Source organism: Centruroides sculpturatus, unplaced genomic scaffold (assembly GCF_000671375.1).
Source record: "Centruroides sculpturatus isolate CEXI.00-Female unplaced genomic scaffold, Cexi_2.0 scaffold520, whole genome shotgun sequence".
In the NCBI taxonomy this organism is placed as follows: Eukaryota; Metazoa; Arthropoda; class Arachnida; order Scorpiones; family Buthidae; genus Centruroides; species Centruroides sculpturatus.
In genome coordinates, this window is record NW_019385076.1 from 1 (window position 1) to 17548 (window position 17548).

At 31.4% G+C, this 17548-nt stretch overlaps 1 protein-coding gene across 2 annotated transcripts; it reads right to left on the reverse strand.

Annotated features, from left to right (window-relative positions):
• Positions 1–539: 539 nt before the first annotated feature.
• On the reverse strand, positions 540–17442 carry LOC111634300. 2 transcript variants are annotated; one of them, XM_023379037.1, is made up of 5 exons: positions 17340–17442; positions 9633–9714; positions 6166–6267; positions 3170–3309; positions 540–1862 (listed from the first exon to the last, which is right to left on the reverse strand). In XM_023379037.1, the coding sequence occupies exons 3-5, from the start codon at positions 6259–6261 to the stop codon at positions 1775–1777; spliced, it is 324 nt and encodes a 107-aa protein (XP_023234805.1). In that variant the 5' UTR covers positions 6262–6267; positions 9633–9714; positions 17340–17442; the 3' UTR covers positions 540–1774. The 2 variants fall into 2 exon arrangements, with proteins under 2 accessions (XP_023234805.1, XP_023234806.1); XM_023379038.1 differs by lacking the exon at positions 17340–17442 and adding an exon at positions 17200–17234.
• Between the last annotated feature and the right edge of the window lie 106 nt (positions 17443–17548).

Sequence of the window (17548 nt, forward strand, 5' to 3'; positions counted from 1 at the left end):
TTTAAACACCTCGCTTTCCTGGCTAGTTCCTGCTTGATTTTTCATGGGATCAGCATGTATCTTTTTAGCTTTCTTGCAAATAATTGCTTCCGATATGCTGTCGCCAACACACCATTTTTCAGTTATCCAAAGCGAAAGCAATTTCTCACATGATCTAATGTCTTCGATCTTTGTTTAAAAATTGATTTAACCCCTATCGCAATGTTAGCAGATTTAATAATGTCTTTATTTTTCATTGTCGATATCATTGTTTTCAGAATACGTATGCAACAGTTAAATCTTGAACACGCGTGCCACCTGCCACCTTCATATTTCTCAATAATCTGTTTTTTCAGTTCCATTGAGATTCTAGTCATTTTTTTAGTTTTCTGTTGCTTTTCCTTTGCCTTTTTGCAATTCATGATTAATAAAAATAATAAAATTTTACTTACAAATTAAAATCAGAAGAAATTTAACAAAGTTATAAACCATGGCACCACGAACGTCTAGTCTGGTCTAATACACTGATAGTGCTACTTGTTCATAGATGGCGCGTATAATTGAATTAAGTCATATACCAAACAAAATTTGTTTCGTCCAAACAGGACGTATTCTAAAGCAGTCGTATACGGAGGTACCACTATATTTGGATTGTGATTAAACAATCAATTCTTTGTATTAAACAAAATATATAGCCTGGTGTAAGATTAACCAAGCAGAGAAGATAAGTTCTGTCAGATTTTGATGTTTATTCACTGAAGAATTTTGCATAGGATTTAAGATACCTAAATCAGACACTTGTTCTTTCTATGATTACACAAGCATTAAAATTGACAATGCAAAGACATCAAGTCAAGCAGCTCTTGTAAAGGAACTTGAATTCATTACATCTAACGAAAGCATGTGCAGTCCAGGAAAAATTGCATCTTTTACAACTAGCTTAATCCCATCCTGAAAACTACCATGTTATTACTGTTGGCCTTCAACAAGCATTGCCAGCTCAAAAATTAATCCTAGAGCCTGCTGCTGAACTATAGAGTTACAACTGTAGAACACCTAATTGTGGAATAGACATTGGGCACGTTTTTGTGAAATGAAAGTATTGCTAAATGTGGTTCTTTTGAAATTGTGAGTTGCCTATTGAAATACTTAACACAAAACAATACAGTCTCAGGAACTTCATGTTTTCAATGATAACTGCAAAGGGCAAAATAAAACTGAATCCTAATTTCTCTCTACCTTGCACCAGTGCATTTGGGTAAGTTTATACAGATCTATCATCACTTTCCAGTTGTAAGACATACACAACTTCGTTGTGACTGAGATTTCAGTCGCATAGAGTTGTATTCTCAGAGATACTGCTCTTCTGTGTATGTGACCGAAGACTGGTCAAATGCTATCTTAAATGATAATACAAAAAAGAAATTCAGAGTAACAATGATGCAGCTGTTTGATTTTAAAAACTCTAATACACTGATTAATTTGATTCCCAAGAAAACTATATCAGATTCAAAACAACTCCAGTTTTCAAGTGCCTCTGTCTTTCTGATTGACTCAGTGGTACCAGACACTCTATAAGTTGGCTCCACTTATCACCATGAATTGTCATCATTCACACAATGCACTCTCAAGAAATGAGACTGCCCTCATTCACAAATTTCAATTTGTAACTTACAACCAAAATACTCTTCACAAGTTCCTACAGAAGGTCAAAAATTTGCAGATTTAATGTCACTTCTGGAATGGATTCCACCAGCACATCATGCTTTTTGCAGGAATCCAGTTAGTCAAGATCTTACAGATGAGGAACATCAACCTCAAAATGTGGATGGACTTGATGATGATGGTTAGTGCTTGGCAAAAATGAACTGTGTTCTCTAATCCTATTATTAAAATTAAGAAATGAAACTGTAAATAGTGTCTTAATATTCAAATCATTGTTAAATTATAACGTATACTTATGCAAAACAAATTTCTGTCTATCACTCATTCATAAACTTTTGCAAACACTGCCACACTACATGGTGCAAAGATACCTCTGGTTATCAAAATATGTGTATAATTCAGGTATTTTACATTGTAAAAATATTTCTAAAATTATCTAAATGCAACATAATACCAAAATCTTCACAATAAAAGCAATTTCAGCATTTAATCCTAATATTTGGAATTATGAATGTTTTTAAACTTTAAAATGTTCATATCTCAAAAGTAACTATGTATGGCTTAGTGACTTATTGCACCAATCCCTTCAAATGTCAAGACTGATTTATGCATTAAATTTAATTGTGATTGTCACTATTGGCATACTAAGAGTTCAGGAAATATAGCTATAACTGTTATAAACTGTTTCATAACAATCATTAGTTGCACTTCCATTTGCAAGGAAAAACTGTAGAAAGAAGAAAAAGAAGGAAAAAAAACAAGCTATCAACAGCATTAGATAATTGAAGATGAATAATTATCAAATTAAATGATATATGTTGTTAGCAATGTTTAGAATTCTTACTCAGATTACATTATATTAATTCAGTTCAACATTGATGTAAGGGAAAGAATCAAATAAAAAATCATCATCATAAATTTTCAGAGTATTAAATTAAATTCATTCTATTTTTTTTTATAAATCTGTTCAAAATAAATCTCAAAGTTTCTATTGTTTAAAATAATTAAGTGTTTTTATTGAGTAATAAAATTATGCACTCCTTGTTATCTAGATCATATGAACCATGAATATATACCAGATGGTCAACAAACTGATCTAATCTTTTTTCCAAACTGCAATTTTATGCTATTTGGCCAGAGAAAAGATCATATCACGTATCACATATCTTTTATGTTAGGATACCAGATACACAAAATATTTTGGCACACAATCTATCAATATCTAAGGTAATATTTACAGGATAAGAAGTGAATGGTGGTCTATCTATGACTCAGTTTAAGTGGTCTACAGATCAATAACTTTCAGAACCACTGATCTAGATCAATATCAATAAAAAACTTTTGTATTATTCTTATTGATTTAAAAGAATTAAATTTATTTCTGTTATAAATATAATACATGCTTCTAAATCAAAATCAATTATTTAAGAAATGTTATGCTTTAAACACTATTTTTTGAGAAAAATAATCATAAAAAGAATTTTGTTAAGTCATATTTAAATAATTAAATGAAATTATATCTTACCTCCAATATACATAATTATCTGCAGTTTTGTTGTCAAGTAATGTTGTAATAATATTTAGTCCATCATGCAATTTTGATAATGAGGAATTTAAACAGGAAAGTTTTTCCAATTTATCTGAAGAATTTTTAATTACATTGACCTATAAAAAAAAAAAAAAAAATTTTTAATTACATTGGGGTTTACAATAAATATTATAAACATACAGTTTACTTTTGTATATACAAGATAAAGACAAAAATAAACAGCAAAGAACAATAGTTTTATTATGAGATTAGATATAATAAATTACAATTTATAGTCAACTCCACTTAATGTAATAACTTTGGGATTCTCCTCTACTGATATAAGTAACTGATAACATTTAAGCAGAGTAAGTAAATAGGACTACAGTTAGAAAAAATTCTGGTTTCATTAACTAACATTAAAAGGATACATTAAAATATATACAGTAGCGCATCAATTATCCAACTCAATTGGGGACTCAGGTTGGTCAGATAACTGAAAAATCGGATAACCGAAAAGAATGAAAAAAATACATTATTAGTATAGTATATTAGTATATCCCATGTAATTAGTATATTAGTATATTGCTATTAACCAACTTTGCGTTGAATTTTCATCGATGTTAAGCCTAACAAATTCTTTAAAAAAATAATAATCGTTGCTATTGTATTGTTAAAAATTATTTTTAAATTATTTTATTGCTCACAAAACAAACAATCACTCAATTAGAAAATTAAGTCTCGTTTAAATACTGGCCTCCCTTCAATGGTCGAGCCAGTATTGCCAGCTAAAACACGCAAAAATTTAACAAAAATAATATTAAAGTAGCCAAGACATAGCCAAATATTGTAGTGCCACATCACTAGCGGACATTTGAAATTTGCCAACTAGAATGGTCGGATAACCGATGTGACGGTTAATCGGGGGTCGGATAATCGATGCTCTACTGTAATTTGAAGTATTACAGTAGCTGAAACTTTATATACTAACTGATGCTTACCACATAACTTCCAGCACATTTAGTTTCACCACAAATGTTTTTGACTTCATTCAGAGGCTCTTTTCAGGTGAAATAACATGATAGAATTATAGTTAAAATGTTATTTTACCTGAAGAGAACCACTGAATGAAACCAAAAATGTCTTTTTTCCAAATGTAAATACTATTAATTTAAATACTGGCATGTGTTGATGCATGCTGGGATAGCTTAATAGAATATAAAAGTATTGGCAATGTAAATTGTGATATCCACTGATGAGGCTAACAAGCGAAATATATATGGAGAAAAAGAAAAAATGAAAAATAAAGTAAGAAATAATTAATAAGTTTCAAGTTCATCTCTGTTTTTAATTCTTTCGAAATTGGATACAAAAGAGTGAATTTTAACTTGCTTATTCTTACGGAATTTTAAAAAAGTTTTTTTAGAATTTATTATTTTTAATATGTTAAACTTGTCAAAGAAATGTAAAGGGAGTGGAGACTCAAATTAAGAGTAGCAGAAGGATTCTCTGTTAATGGTTTACATCAGGGATCGGCCCTTAGCCCTTATCTGTTCGACCTGATAATGGATATGTTGGTTTGTGACATTAAGTGTGGTGCTCCATGGAGTACGCTGTTTGCAGATGATATTGGGCTGTGTGAACCTTCCCAAACCAAGGCTGAGAAGAAACTGGAAGAGTGGAGGAAAGGGGCATGAGAATTAGCAGAACTAAAACAGCTTATATGACTCTGAATGGCAGGGACAAGTGTACTATTAAAACCAAAATGTGCCGCTTCCTGTGGTTCCGAGTTTTAAGTATCTAGGGGCCTTCATTGAGATAGAGAAGGATTGAACTCAGAAGTGCAATATAGAATTCAATGTGGATGGTTAAACTGGAAGAAATTGAGCAGTGTGTTATGTGACAAGAAAGTTAGTTGCAAACTGTAAGGTAAAATTGTACAAATTGGTTGTTATACCTCCAATGTTGCTTGGGACTGAGACATGGGCAACCACAAAAGCCCAAGAAAGAAAGATGGACATGGCAGAGATGAGAATGTTGAGATGGATGTGTGGAGTGTCAAGGAAGGATAGAATAAGGAATGAGTTTATCAGAAGTTCTGTTAATGTAGGTCCCTTGAACAGGAAGATGCAAGAATGCAGGTTGAGGTGGTTTGGCTACATAGAGAGAATTAGTGAAGATTATGTTGGAAAGAGGGTCGGAAAACTGATAGTGAAAGGAGGAGGAAGAGAGGAAGACCAAGGCTGCATTGGAAAGATAAGGCAGAGGAAGACTTGAATCAGAGAGAACTTAAGAGAGAAGATACCCTTGTTAGGAAGAAATGGAGGAAACTTATTAGAGAAGGAAATGCCAACCACATATAAACATGGGGGAAAAGGCAAATATAAAGAAAAAGACTGTATTTTAAAATTATTAACACTATTTATTTTTTTATGAAAAATTAAATTAAATTACAGTAGAGCATCGTTTATCTGAATCAATTGGGAACTGGGGTTGTTCAGATAACCAATTATGTACGAAAAATTATATTAACCTAGCCCATGTTGAAATTTTTCTCTGTTGCGTGTTGCTTTGCGTTGAATTTTTGTCGATGTTAAGCCTAACAAAAATTTTTATAATAATAATCGTAGCTATTGAATCATTAAAAATTATTTCTTTATTTTGTACAAACAAAATAAATATATTGAAAAATATAAAAACAAAAAAATTATACTTTAGAAGTTAATCTAGTATCAAAAATGTTCGATCCAGCACGACACATGTCCCGACACAGTCCTCAGAAAAACACCACACAAAAGTGCCAGTGCTACCAGCTAAGACACACACACCAACATAAAAAATATTGGAGTAGCCCAAGACATAGCCAAAGGTTGCAGCGCCACAGCACTAGTGGAAATTTAAATTTGGTGACTGAACGCTTTCGGATAAACGATGCTCTACTGTATATTAATTATTGTAAATTGTAATAAGTCAAATAAAAAATAAATGCTTACCTTAACATATATTTTCGGCGGTAAAATAACTGGAAACCAACTACTCATTCTTCGTACAATACTGCGTCTTCGACCAACTTGCTTTCCTTTCCACATATTAATCTATAAATGAATATTAATTTATAAGTCAATAAATTAAAATCTTAAGTTATTTTCTTTCATTTTAATAAGCGAAATGTGATTTCCAAATGGATTCAAATATGTATAATAACACATATATGACTATAAAATTCATTATTCTATTTATCTTTGATAAATTGATGAAAATATTGGCCTCTATAATTCTATTTTCTATAATATGCTTCTTGTCTAGCCTTGGTATATACTTATGAGCACTATGTTGGCCTCTTTATTTCTAGACTTATTACACCATCACTGGACACAAGATCAACCTTAGAAAATCAGTTTATTTTCCCAAAAAAGTATACATTTCAGACCTCAAGTCCCTCATCAATTTCATAAATATTTGTAAAAGAAAAAGCTGATGAGGGACTTAAGGTCTGAAATGCATACTTTTTTTTGGAAAATAAACTGATTTTGTAAGGCTGATCTTGTGTCTAGTGATGGTGTAATAAGTCTAGGAATAAAGAGGCCAACCTAGTTTTCACAAGTATAATTCTATTTTCTGCTATTTTTCTAAAATATTTTTGTTATTATATAAATAAAACTTATTTGTCAAATATGATAGGTAATTTCTCAACCATTGTAATTAATTAATGAAGAATTTTCTAATTGTGAATGTAGTAGTATAAGAGATTTTTTACTAACCTTAATTATACACAAATTCAAATATATTTCGTTATTATCTTGCAATTAAAAAAAACATTTCTTATCAAAAACACTTCAATGAAATTTGCTGTTTCTAGTATATTAGCAATAGTTGATATATTAACAATGATTTAAAGGATTTTGGATTTAACAACAAAATTTATAGTCATATATAAAAAAATTAACAGATTATTTTGTTTTCAAATTCGAGAGTCACAATTCTTAATTAAATGCAATTAAAGTATATTTTCCAAAAAATATAGTTTGTTTATTTCAATTTAGATCAGATAGTTGTTTGACAAGGACAACAACCCAAACAGACTAGAGCATAAAATGACAAAAGATATTAAAGCATTAACTGAAATTTTATCATATAATTTTATATTTAAAATTTTGTTACTAAAGAAGGTTAATTTTTTTGCATGTACATATTTTAACATATAAACAGAAGAACAAGCTATATTTATCAAAAAGTCCTTTCAATATCTAATTTATTTACTGTACTGGAGTGATTAGGCTGCAATTTTCAAATTCCAGACCTATAGATTGCCATCATTGTCTCTTGTTAATCTCAAGAACAGAGTTAGATGGATGAGAATTGATACCAGATATGGAAAGCTTAGGAGCTGGAGCATATAACTATACATGAACTTCTGGTCTAGACCAGAAGTCATATGATTTTTAAATTAAAATATAATTAAAAATTGCAGCCTGGCATTGTGACAATGTCACAGTGATTAATCACTTGCTGTAATTAAATTACTTGTACTTAACATTTTCTAGAAGGATATTTAGAAATCAATCAGGTTACACCTGTCAGTATTAGCAAACAACTGCTTATTATGGCAGAATGTACCAACTTTCTCAATACCTTCACCCTGTACCATAGTAGAAATCCATAACTGTCATAACATTGCATGTGCACTACTGGAACCTACGACATTAATTATTAGCTGTTCAGCAATGACTATGTTAAGATCATCAATGACATATGAAATGATAAGTTTTGTATCCTTGGCCAGGCTGAATTCTCAGGCATTCAGTTAAATTGAGTGTTTATTCTCCTGAGAGCTTGAGGAATCAATGGTCCTAGATGTAAATTCTTACAGCAGTGAAATTCCTGAAGCACAGCACTGTCATTGTTTTCATAAAAAGTCTTACAAAAAAATGATCATTCTGGAAAATGATTGCCATAGTTAATAAGAATGATATTCAATTGTTATGACTATTTTTATACATAGAACTTGGCTGCGACATGTGTGCTTATGCAAAGAAAACTGCAATTTAGTTTCATGCCAAAATATTGTAGTGACAGGTTTTAGTGCTAATTCTTTTTAATGGAAATTACTTCTGCATGTCCTAAACTGTCACAATACTAGATTTAGTTGCATTTGGACTGATAAATATTTCTCTAGACAGCACTGAATAGGAATTACAGTCATTTGGAGCAATGCATGCTAGGAATAACCAAGAGAGATCACAAAAGAATAGAGTGGATTAGGCAAAGAACTCAGATAACTCATGTGATCCACAGAATTAAATCTCTCAAATGGCAATGGGCAGAACATCTGGCAAGGAGGACTGACAACAGATGGTCCACGAGAATCACAATGTGGTATCCACAGGGAATCAAGAGACCCAAAGGACGTCCATACTTAAGATGGGACTATGACATAAGGAAACAAGCAGGCACATGGTGGAGAGAAGCAAACTAAGGCAAACATGGGCACAAATGATGGACAATTATGTAAGGGAGGCGAGGCTACACCATAATTTGAAATGGTAGAATAAGCTGAAGCTGATGATGATGATGATATCAAAAATTAAACATGTTTTTTCTGGATATGTCACAATCCAGATTTATCACAATTATATTTCTTCATGAATTCTATAGAATATTATCCCTTTACTTTTGTAAAGTTTGTGTAAATTTAAAAATATAAGTAGAAATATTATTGATATTTCTATATATAAATTGATTGATTATATTCAATATATCTGATATNTATCTATGAATTATTACGTAAAACTTCTTATTCTGGAATTTAAAACACAAATAAAGATCGAGAGCGTCATATATGTATTTTTATTATAGTTTCTATTGTCTTTTTTTTTAAATAGTGTACTGACAAATCATTAATATTAATGTTTTCTATAAGACAAAAATACTGACAGTAAAGGAATAATAGTCAAACAAACAGTATAATTATTCTATAAGGAGCATTTTTTAAATTGTGTTTTAAATTTCAAATAAAATTATGACAGTAAAGGAATAATAGTCAAACAAACAGTATAATTATTCTATAAGGAGCATTTTTTAAATTGTGATAATAATTTCAAATAAAATTATATGAAGTAAATTTTATCATTTCAAAAAAACTGAAAATATCATAACTGGAATAACTGAAATAGATTAATTATTTCATGCACAGCAACTGTGCAGGTGGAGCCAGTGACAACTCACAAAGTGGAAATTATTTCTTGTGCATAACAGAAAAAAACTCTGAGCTACTATTTACAATGTTACAGAATGAATTATTCTATACTTCATACTTTTTAAAAACAGTTTGAATATACAGTTTGTATATACTCTACCATATAGAGACACTTTATTATTATTATTCTAAAATTAAATTATGTTGCAATTAAAACTTTTCTGTCTGTTATAAGAATTATTAAATGAAAAACAAAATTGATACCTTTGATTTTGATGAATCTTATCAAACTTTTTAACTCCATTTCATAGAAAAATCATTTAAGTTATTCATCTGTAAATTAAACCTATAAAAGAAATGTTTAAAAAGTTAATGAATGAAATTTTATGATTTAAAATTCAACTATTATATATAATTCATTCTGATACAATATTAAACCAAAAGTACAAATGACATTATTAATAAAATTTGTCTGTCAAAATTATTATTTTGGATATATTCAGCTGTGTAAAACTTGGTTTCCTTAATTTGGTAGCTACTTTCAAGATATTTTTTGTATTAAATGGAGATGATGACTGATACCAATCTGATATACAAGGAATGATCAAAAGTAAGGTTGCATTTTTTTACACTACAAAAGTGTACATTTTATTTCATACAATCAATACAGCCAACTGATAGTACATACATTAGGTTATTTTTCGACATAGTCTCCATATCGGTTTAGGCACTTGTCACTTCATGTGATGAGTTTGAAAATTTCCTCCTGAAAAAATTCTGTCCTTGCGTGTTCAGCTAACTTGTCACAAAGTGTTTCACTTCCTCGTCTAAAGCAAATCATCCTCCTGCTAGGTTCTCCTTCAAGTGAGGAAACAGGTGAAAGTCACTTGGAACGAAATCCAAGCTGTAGGGAGGGTGGTCAATGTCGTCCCAGGAAACTGCTTCAACAGCGTAGTGGTTTTCTGGGCTGTATGAGGTTGTGCTTTGTCACGAAGGAAGATGAGGCCCTCGGTGAGAAGTCCTTGCCGTTTCCTCCTGATTGCTTTGCACAATTGTGTCAAGGTTTTGCCCACAGAAATCGAATAACTGAGCGGATTTCTTCATGAGACCAGTTTTCCAAACAAGTCGGCATTTATGTTTACCTACAACTGGCGCTATAGGTGGCGAGTGGCTGAAGCTCTGCACAGTTGCCAACCACATGTATTGGAATTACCACACACTTCTCTATAACAAACGAAATTCCAGGAATATCAGCCTTGTAACATTAGTTTTTGATCAACTCTCATTACAGTTGAGTCCGCATAAGTCATCGTAGGTATAACTAGACACCGCCAGTTAAGTAGTCAGTTTTCTGTGGTCCCAGCCAACTTACATAGGCACTAATGATAAAAAACACTGGTTTACTGGACACCGTTTAACTCATCACCATTGGATAAATCAACATACTTTTTCTGTCCCACACTTATTTAGACATCTGATAAGTTGACTCCCCTCCTGAAAAAATGCACAGTAAGCTGTGTGGCATAAACTCATTTTTTTTCAAGAGGGGAGTCAACTTATTTATTAATATATACATATTAATAAAAATACAGTGGGTGATCGGTTAATGAACATAATCCGTTCCAAGACTTTGTTCGCTATCCGAATTGTTCGTTAACCGATTATCGATTTACCATAGGTTTCTATGGGAATTTGATTAATTCGTTCCGGAGACCCCAAAAATAAAAAAAGTATATACTTTTTTACTATGTTTATTCATATTTAATAATAAAAATACATATATACACGTTCTTGCATTTTTATTAGTCATGTTTTTTCTGTATTCTATCCAATGTCGATTACTTTTCTGTCTTATTCATGATTTTTCAGAAGTAATTAATAGCATTGTAAGATCCCTAGGCTTATTAACCTCAACTTGGTTTGGATGCCATTTTAAGACTGTTGTTCTGACATCTTCCTACTTCTTCAAAAGATCTTTAATAGCGGATATTGGCATAAATCCGCATTTTCAGAAGAAAACGTAAAAGAATTGTTTCTGTCAGAAAAAAAAAAGGCTGGAATTACAAAAGAGAGTTTCAAAGTTCGGGGGAATACTATCCGATCAGTATATACTGGGTAGAACGTCGATGTTGACGTCTTCTGCACTCCGAAAAGTTTCGAATTGTTGCCTGAAGACAAAGGAAGACCAATCGGTATTCGTTATTTTACGTCGCTTCTTGTGTTTGTTCAGTGAAGTGTTCGTTGTCCGATCATAAAAATCTTTCGCAAAAGTGTTCGTTATCCGATTTGTTCGTTAACCGATCACCCACTGTACCTTACATGTATTTTTATATATAAAATAACAACAGATAAACAAAAAGAAAATATACAATCTATATCAATGTCACAGCAGAATTCAATTTTGCATTTTTTCACCTTTCATTCATGCATAATTTGTAGCACATGTTTCACAAATGAGTATCCGAAACCTAACAACGCTTATGCTGAAGGAAAAATACAAACTTGTGTCTGAATTTGAATGTAATAAAACCTCTCAAGCCAAATTTGCAAAACAAGAAAACCTTCCAAAAACAACATTGGTGGGAATTCTGAAGAAAAAAAAAATTAAGAAACTTTTTGTCAGGTTTTCATCGCAGCTGTCTCGAAAACATTAGAGAAAGTCGCCATACAAAGATGTCAAAGAGCTCTGGTACATTGGCTAAAGCAAATTCGTTCATCAAATCTTCCTGTTTCAGAACTAATACTGAAACAAAAAGCGATGGAAATCGCTGAGGTATTTGGAGTAATAAACCAACTTTAGTGCCAGTGATGGATGATCAGAGAGATACATTGCATACTATATAAAACACTACTGTATTTTCCTAAATGTAGTTTTGTGTTTTTTTTTTTTTTTTTTTCAACTTTGTTTTAGTCGTCATATTGAATAACTCGACAATTTCCACTTCCCCTTGGGATGTCGACTTATGCAGACTCGACTGTATATTGGAATAAAGAGAAACAAAACACCTTTTTTGCCGAGAAATAAACATAATTTTAAACAACAAACGTTTTCAGCCTAATTAATAGGCCATCTTCAGGTTGAAAACTAAAATGGAACGTAAATGTTCCATGAATAGAACATAAAAATTTAAATCAAAAATTTTACAAGAGATAAAATAACGGAAGAATATTTAAAAATTAAAATAAAACAATAAAACAAAAATAACATAAAACTTCAATGTATTAATTCTGGTCAAAGTTTGTAGTAAATTTCTTAACCAAATATTTCCATGCCGAAGGTAGGCTCTCGGAATCCCTCGCATTTAAACAGCCTTCTCTTTCTTATCTTACTTCTGTATATTTCTATTTTTTCTGCCGTCATTGCTAGAGTTGGGGAAGACAGGTTTGATGATTGTTGCCTCGTCCCATTTTACCTCAGATCCTAGTGTTTGCGCCATTTGGGACAAAACCGTTGAATTAGACGCTTTTCTTATGGCATATCTATGTTCTTTGAGCCTTACTCCCAAGTTTCTGGTGGTGACGCATCTTTTTTAATGTCCAGTTGTAAGTTTTCATAAGGAATCTTATACACCCCTGCTCTCTCCTCCGCTCTGATATTATCCTTATCGTTTCTCAAGATCTTATACAAATTAGGGGCTCTTCTTAATACCATTCTTGATTCCTTTCGTCTAGCAATTTCCTTCATAACACTATTCATACTACTATTATAAGTAAATTTCGTGAGCCTAGTAGGAACATTTCTTAAAGTTCTTTTTACTATGCCCCTTTCATACTTCTTAAGCATTCCGACAATTACACTTTTTCTGTAACCCAGGGTCCGGGCCACCTGCAATACTCTATCAATCTCCTCCTCTCTGTCAGCGATTCGGTCACAATATAAATAAGCTCTCCTTATTAACGCTCAGAAGGCTGCCATCTTATACTGATACGGATCCATAGACTGGGATGGTATATATAATGGTGTGTGTGTAGGTTTAATATAAACACTTGTGGACAAATGTCCTTTCATAAACCGGATATTAATGTCCAAGAAGTGCACATTCATGGAACTCTTTTGTTCTAATCTCAATTTAAGCCCATCATTGTTATCATTAATTCTACTCATAAATTCATGCACCCTCCTATTATTCTTCCATAAGATCAGAATGTCATCCACATACCTGCTGAAATATACGATATCATGGAACATTTCATGGAATATTCATGGAACATTTACGTTCCATTTTAGTTTTCAACCTGAAGATGGCCTAATAATTAGGCTGAAAACGTTTGTTGTTTACAATTATGTTTAGTTCTCGGCAAAAAAGGTGTTTTGTTTCTCTTTATTTAGTTGCTGAGTGCTTTTGATATTGTATATTGGAATATCAGAATCAGTTCATTTTACAAACCTATATTCCAATCTCTCCCACCCTTCCTATTTTTTGATAGTGATTATTGAATAACAACTCTCAAATGTAGAACAAACCAATTCTGATATATTGGAAACATTTTGATATACCAATATGTTGATATTGATTATCATCTCTAATATTACACCATCAACTATTTGAAAACGTTACAGTAGGATTTTGTTTTATGTGGGATCCTTATACACAGATTCATAGTTTGCAGGTAATGAATGGTTAAATTACCCCACTTCTAATACTACTCAATCTGATTTAACATTCTGAACATGAAAAGTACCAAATGCTACTCACTGTGGTGAATACTTTGGATTGCATGTATTTTTGTCTAGTAGTGTACATGATATGGTATAATAAAATTTTGTTCTGTATATTTAAAAACATTGAATATACACAATATTTAAAATGCATTTAAACAATTTTCTGTTAATTGTAAATGGTTGCATAAGTGCAATCATCTGAGAGAAATTGGGATGAATCATAAATTTGTGAGAGAATTTTGTTTTACATATTGACACACAGCCTAGCATAAAACAAGACCTTATTGTATAGCTAAAACCAATTACTTATGTTAATTCATACAGTTTTAAATATATTTCAGTCTGTTCTCATAAAATGTAATGAAAACAAATCTATAAATAGTTTGCAATTCAGCAAATAAATTCAACATTGTGTTTTATTTTCCATTAATTAATGACATTATATGATCTAAAAAAATTTGCCATTAATAAAAAAAAATCCAGCAACAAGTTGCATAACTTTCTCGGCAAAACAATTTTAAATTGTGGTGCCGCCATCTGTTATGATATTTTATTTAAAAACTTTCCATATTATTAATTATTATAAAATGGCAAAAATCTTAATTTTGAGGGTAGAGATGAGTTTTATAAAAAAAAAAAATTGTAAATGCTAGTAATGAGTAAAATCATTAAGTCTGTCCCCCCCATTTGAGATATGACAAACTCCATCCCTCAACCTTTAACCACCAAAATTTATCATCATCAATCACCTAATTCACAAACCTCCCTGCAAAATTTCAGAAATTTCAACAAAATACGCAGGAGCTATTAAGCTTCAAAGTGGGTGAACAAAATTATGTCTTCCACACACAAACATTTATACATACAGAAAAAATCCCCAAATTTCTTTGCATTTCTTAATGTTTCAAGGTCCTGAGTCCAAAAATGTAAAAATCTTGGGGAGGGGATCATTTTTTTACCAATTTCTACACTTTCTCTCTGTTATATATAACAGCTGAAAAAATAAACAATTCCAAATATTCTCATTTTCTTTCTGGTTCATTTCAATGACCAATTATTTATGAGTATATCTGACAACAGTAAAACATTTTCATTTAATTTATATTCTATCTACAGAGAAGTTTATTCTAATTGTTCATCAGTAAATAAATCATTCACAGATTAAAAAACAATGCACTATTGGCAGTTTCTATTTCTCTGAAATCCATATACATTAACACAATTTCAATTACACTCCTAATACCCCGTTTGCACCAAGCATTTCGATCTAGATTGTGACTAAGGTCGGAGAGTGTTCCGTGGTGCAAACGCTCTCAACCGTTTCAATCTCGACTGAAACGAGGTTCAATTGTGATCGACTGGAGAGAGTTCTCAAAACTAAATCCAGTCATAAGAGAGATCCCACAATCCCATGCGCGTGAGAAAATACAAGATGGCTGCGGAACACGTGTTGGGCTATTGACAGAGAAATAAAAAAGACATCTGGAGAGACGACGACATCTGTCTATTATTAGATGTACAGCAAGAAAAAGTATTTATTTCTAACAAAAACTTCCATTTTGTTTGTTGGTGTTTGTGACTTACCGCGTAGTTACGTCAGTTTTACAATCGCGTGTAATAGCCAGGTTCTTCTCGAGCGGACTGCCTGTGCGAACAACACGACGTTCGACTAGCGACAGTCACAATCCAGATTGTAGGTAAATCGAGATTGAAGTGAGTCGTGGATTGTGTGTGAATGTAGTATAAGACTGAGAGAGAAAACAATAACTATTTATGTTTCACCAAGTGTATGAACCTAAAATATATTAAATATGTGATAGAACATAAAGAAATATTCAATCATTTTTCTCTCCAAGAATATTCATGCCAATATTTACCAGACAATTATGAGATGTAATAAGGATAACATCAAGATAAGCAACAATAAATTCAAACTTCCACAAATATCAAATGACATAATTGAAAATGAGGATCTGTATTTATTTAATGCATAAAAAGTGTAACACAATCCATTTCATCAGTGATGTCCAAATAGGATCCCCAAGTCAAAACAGACCTGCAGCACAAATTGATTCAGCCCATAAACATAGCCTACAAATCACTTGAATTAGAAAAAGACATACTTTTTATATATATGGTACGTACATACAAACATTTGTGGCCCACTAACTGAAAAGTTCAGTTCAGGCACATTAAATGTATTACAAAATAACATTATAATGTAAAGAAGCAGCCACATTTTCATTATGGTGGACATATGTGAGATTTATTCACTGTCCATTGATAAGCTTTAGAACAGGGATAGCAAACCTTTTTGAGTCCACTGTCATATAGTAAGCACAATAATCTTTAAAAATATTTATGTGCACCAAAGTATTAGATTTACAATAATGATTTTTAAGGAAATGAAGTGAATATGGTTTAATTAGAATAAATATAAAGAAGCTGATTGAGAAAAGAATGATGATATACTGAACAAAATATAAAACTGAAATCAGATAAATTAAATTTTAACAGTAAAAACTAAACAAAATTGTGTGATATGTTATATGCCAGATAATTTCTCACAATGTACCACTTTAGACACAACACCCCTATCCTAGAATGTGACCTAAGTTGAAAAACTTCAGTAAAAATGGAAGATGTCCAGAACACAGACAGAATTTAAATTTATACAAAAAAGTAGGGCAAATTACTTCTAATTAGCATTTACAAGTACAGCAAGTCCTCAAAAGATTATCGGAAACCGACACTAAGCACGACATAAAGAAACCAATTTTACTACATGCCCAATAACATAAACAAGATATAGTTTAGTAACACTATTATAATCGGACTGCATCTTCAACCTCCAGAATTCACTTTTCACCCAGCAGAATCAATTTTACTCCCACAGGGCACAGTCCACGGTTCAGAACAGGTCTCGACTGTCTCGTCCGGAGCTGCGTCCATACCAAGAGATGACTCGCATTACCCCGGTCACCCCATAGATTTTATAGTATTTTTGGTTAAAGTAGTAATTTTGAATCTTATTGTTGTTAATGGACACTCAAGAAATGAGAAACGTTATTTTTAAATTAAATAAATTTTATGGTAGAAGTTACTTTTAAGACACGTGTCTATAGGCGTTTATACACATAAACCAAAGTATCTAAAGGTAACTTTTACCATATTCTTCACCAAGCAGTGATGCTAATTTTTCGTACTTATTCTGAAAAGTAACCAAAGAATAAATATAATTATTGCGTAACGGAAAATAATTATAATATTTAATTAAATAACAAAATTCTAATAAAATTAAATCTTACTTCAGTTTACACGTGACAAAACAAGAGCAAACTATTTGAATTTTGAACTCGAAAAAACGCTGTTCAAAACTTCCGCGACGGAAGAAAACGAAATTAATATTTCATTAACATAATTCAGTTAAATAAAAACTTTAAAATTTACTTTATTAAGATTTCTTATTAAAATGTCGTTTTTACGAATTAAAATACGATTAAATTCAATTATATTA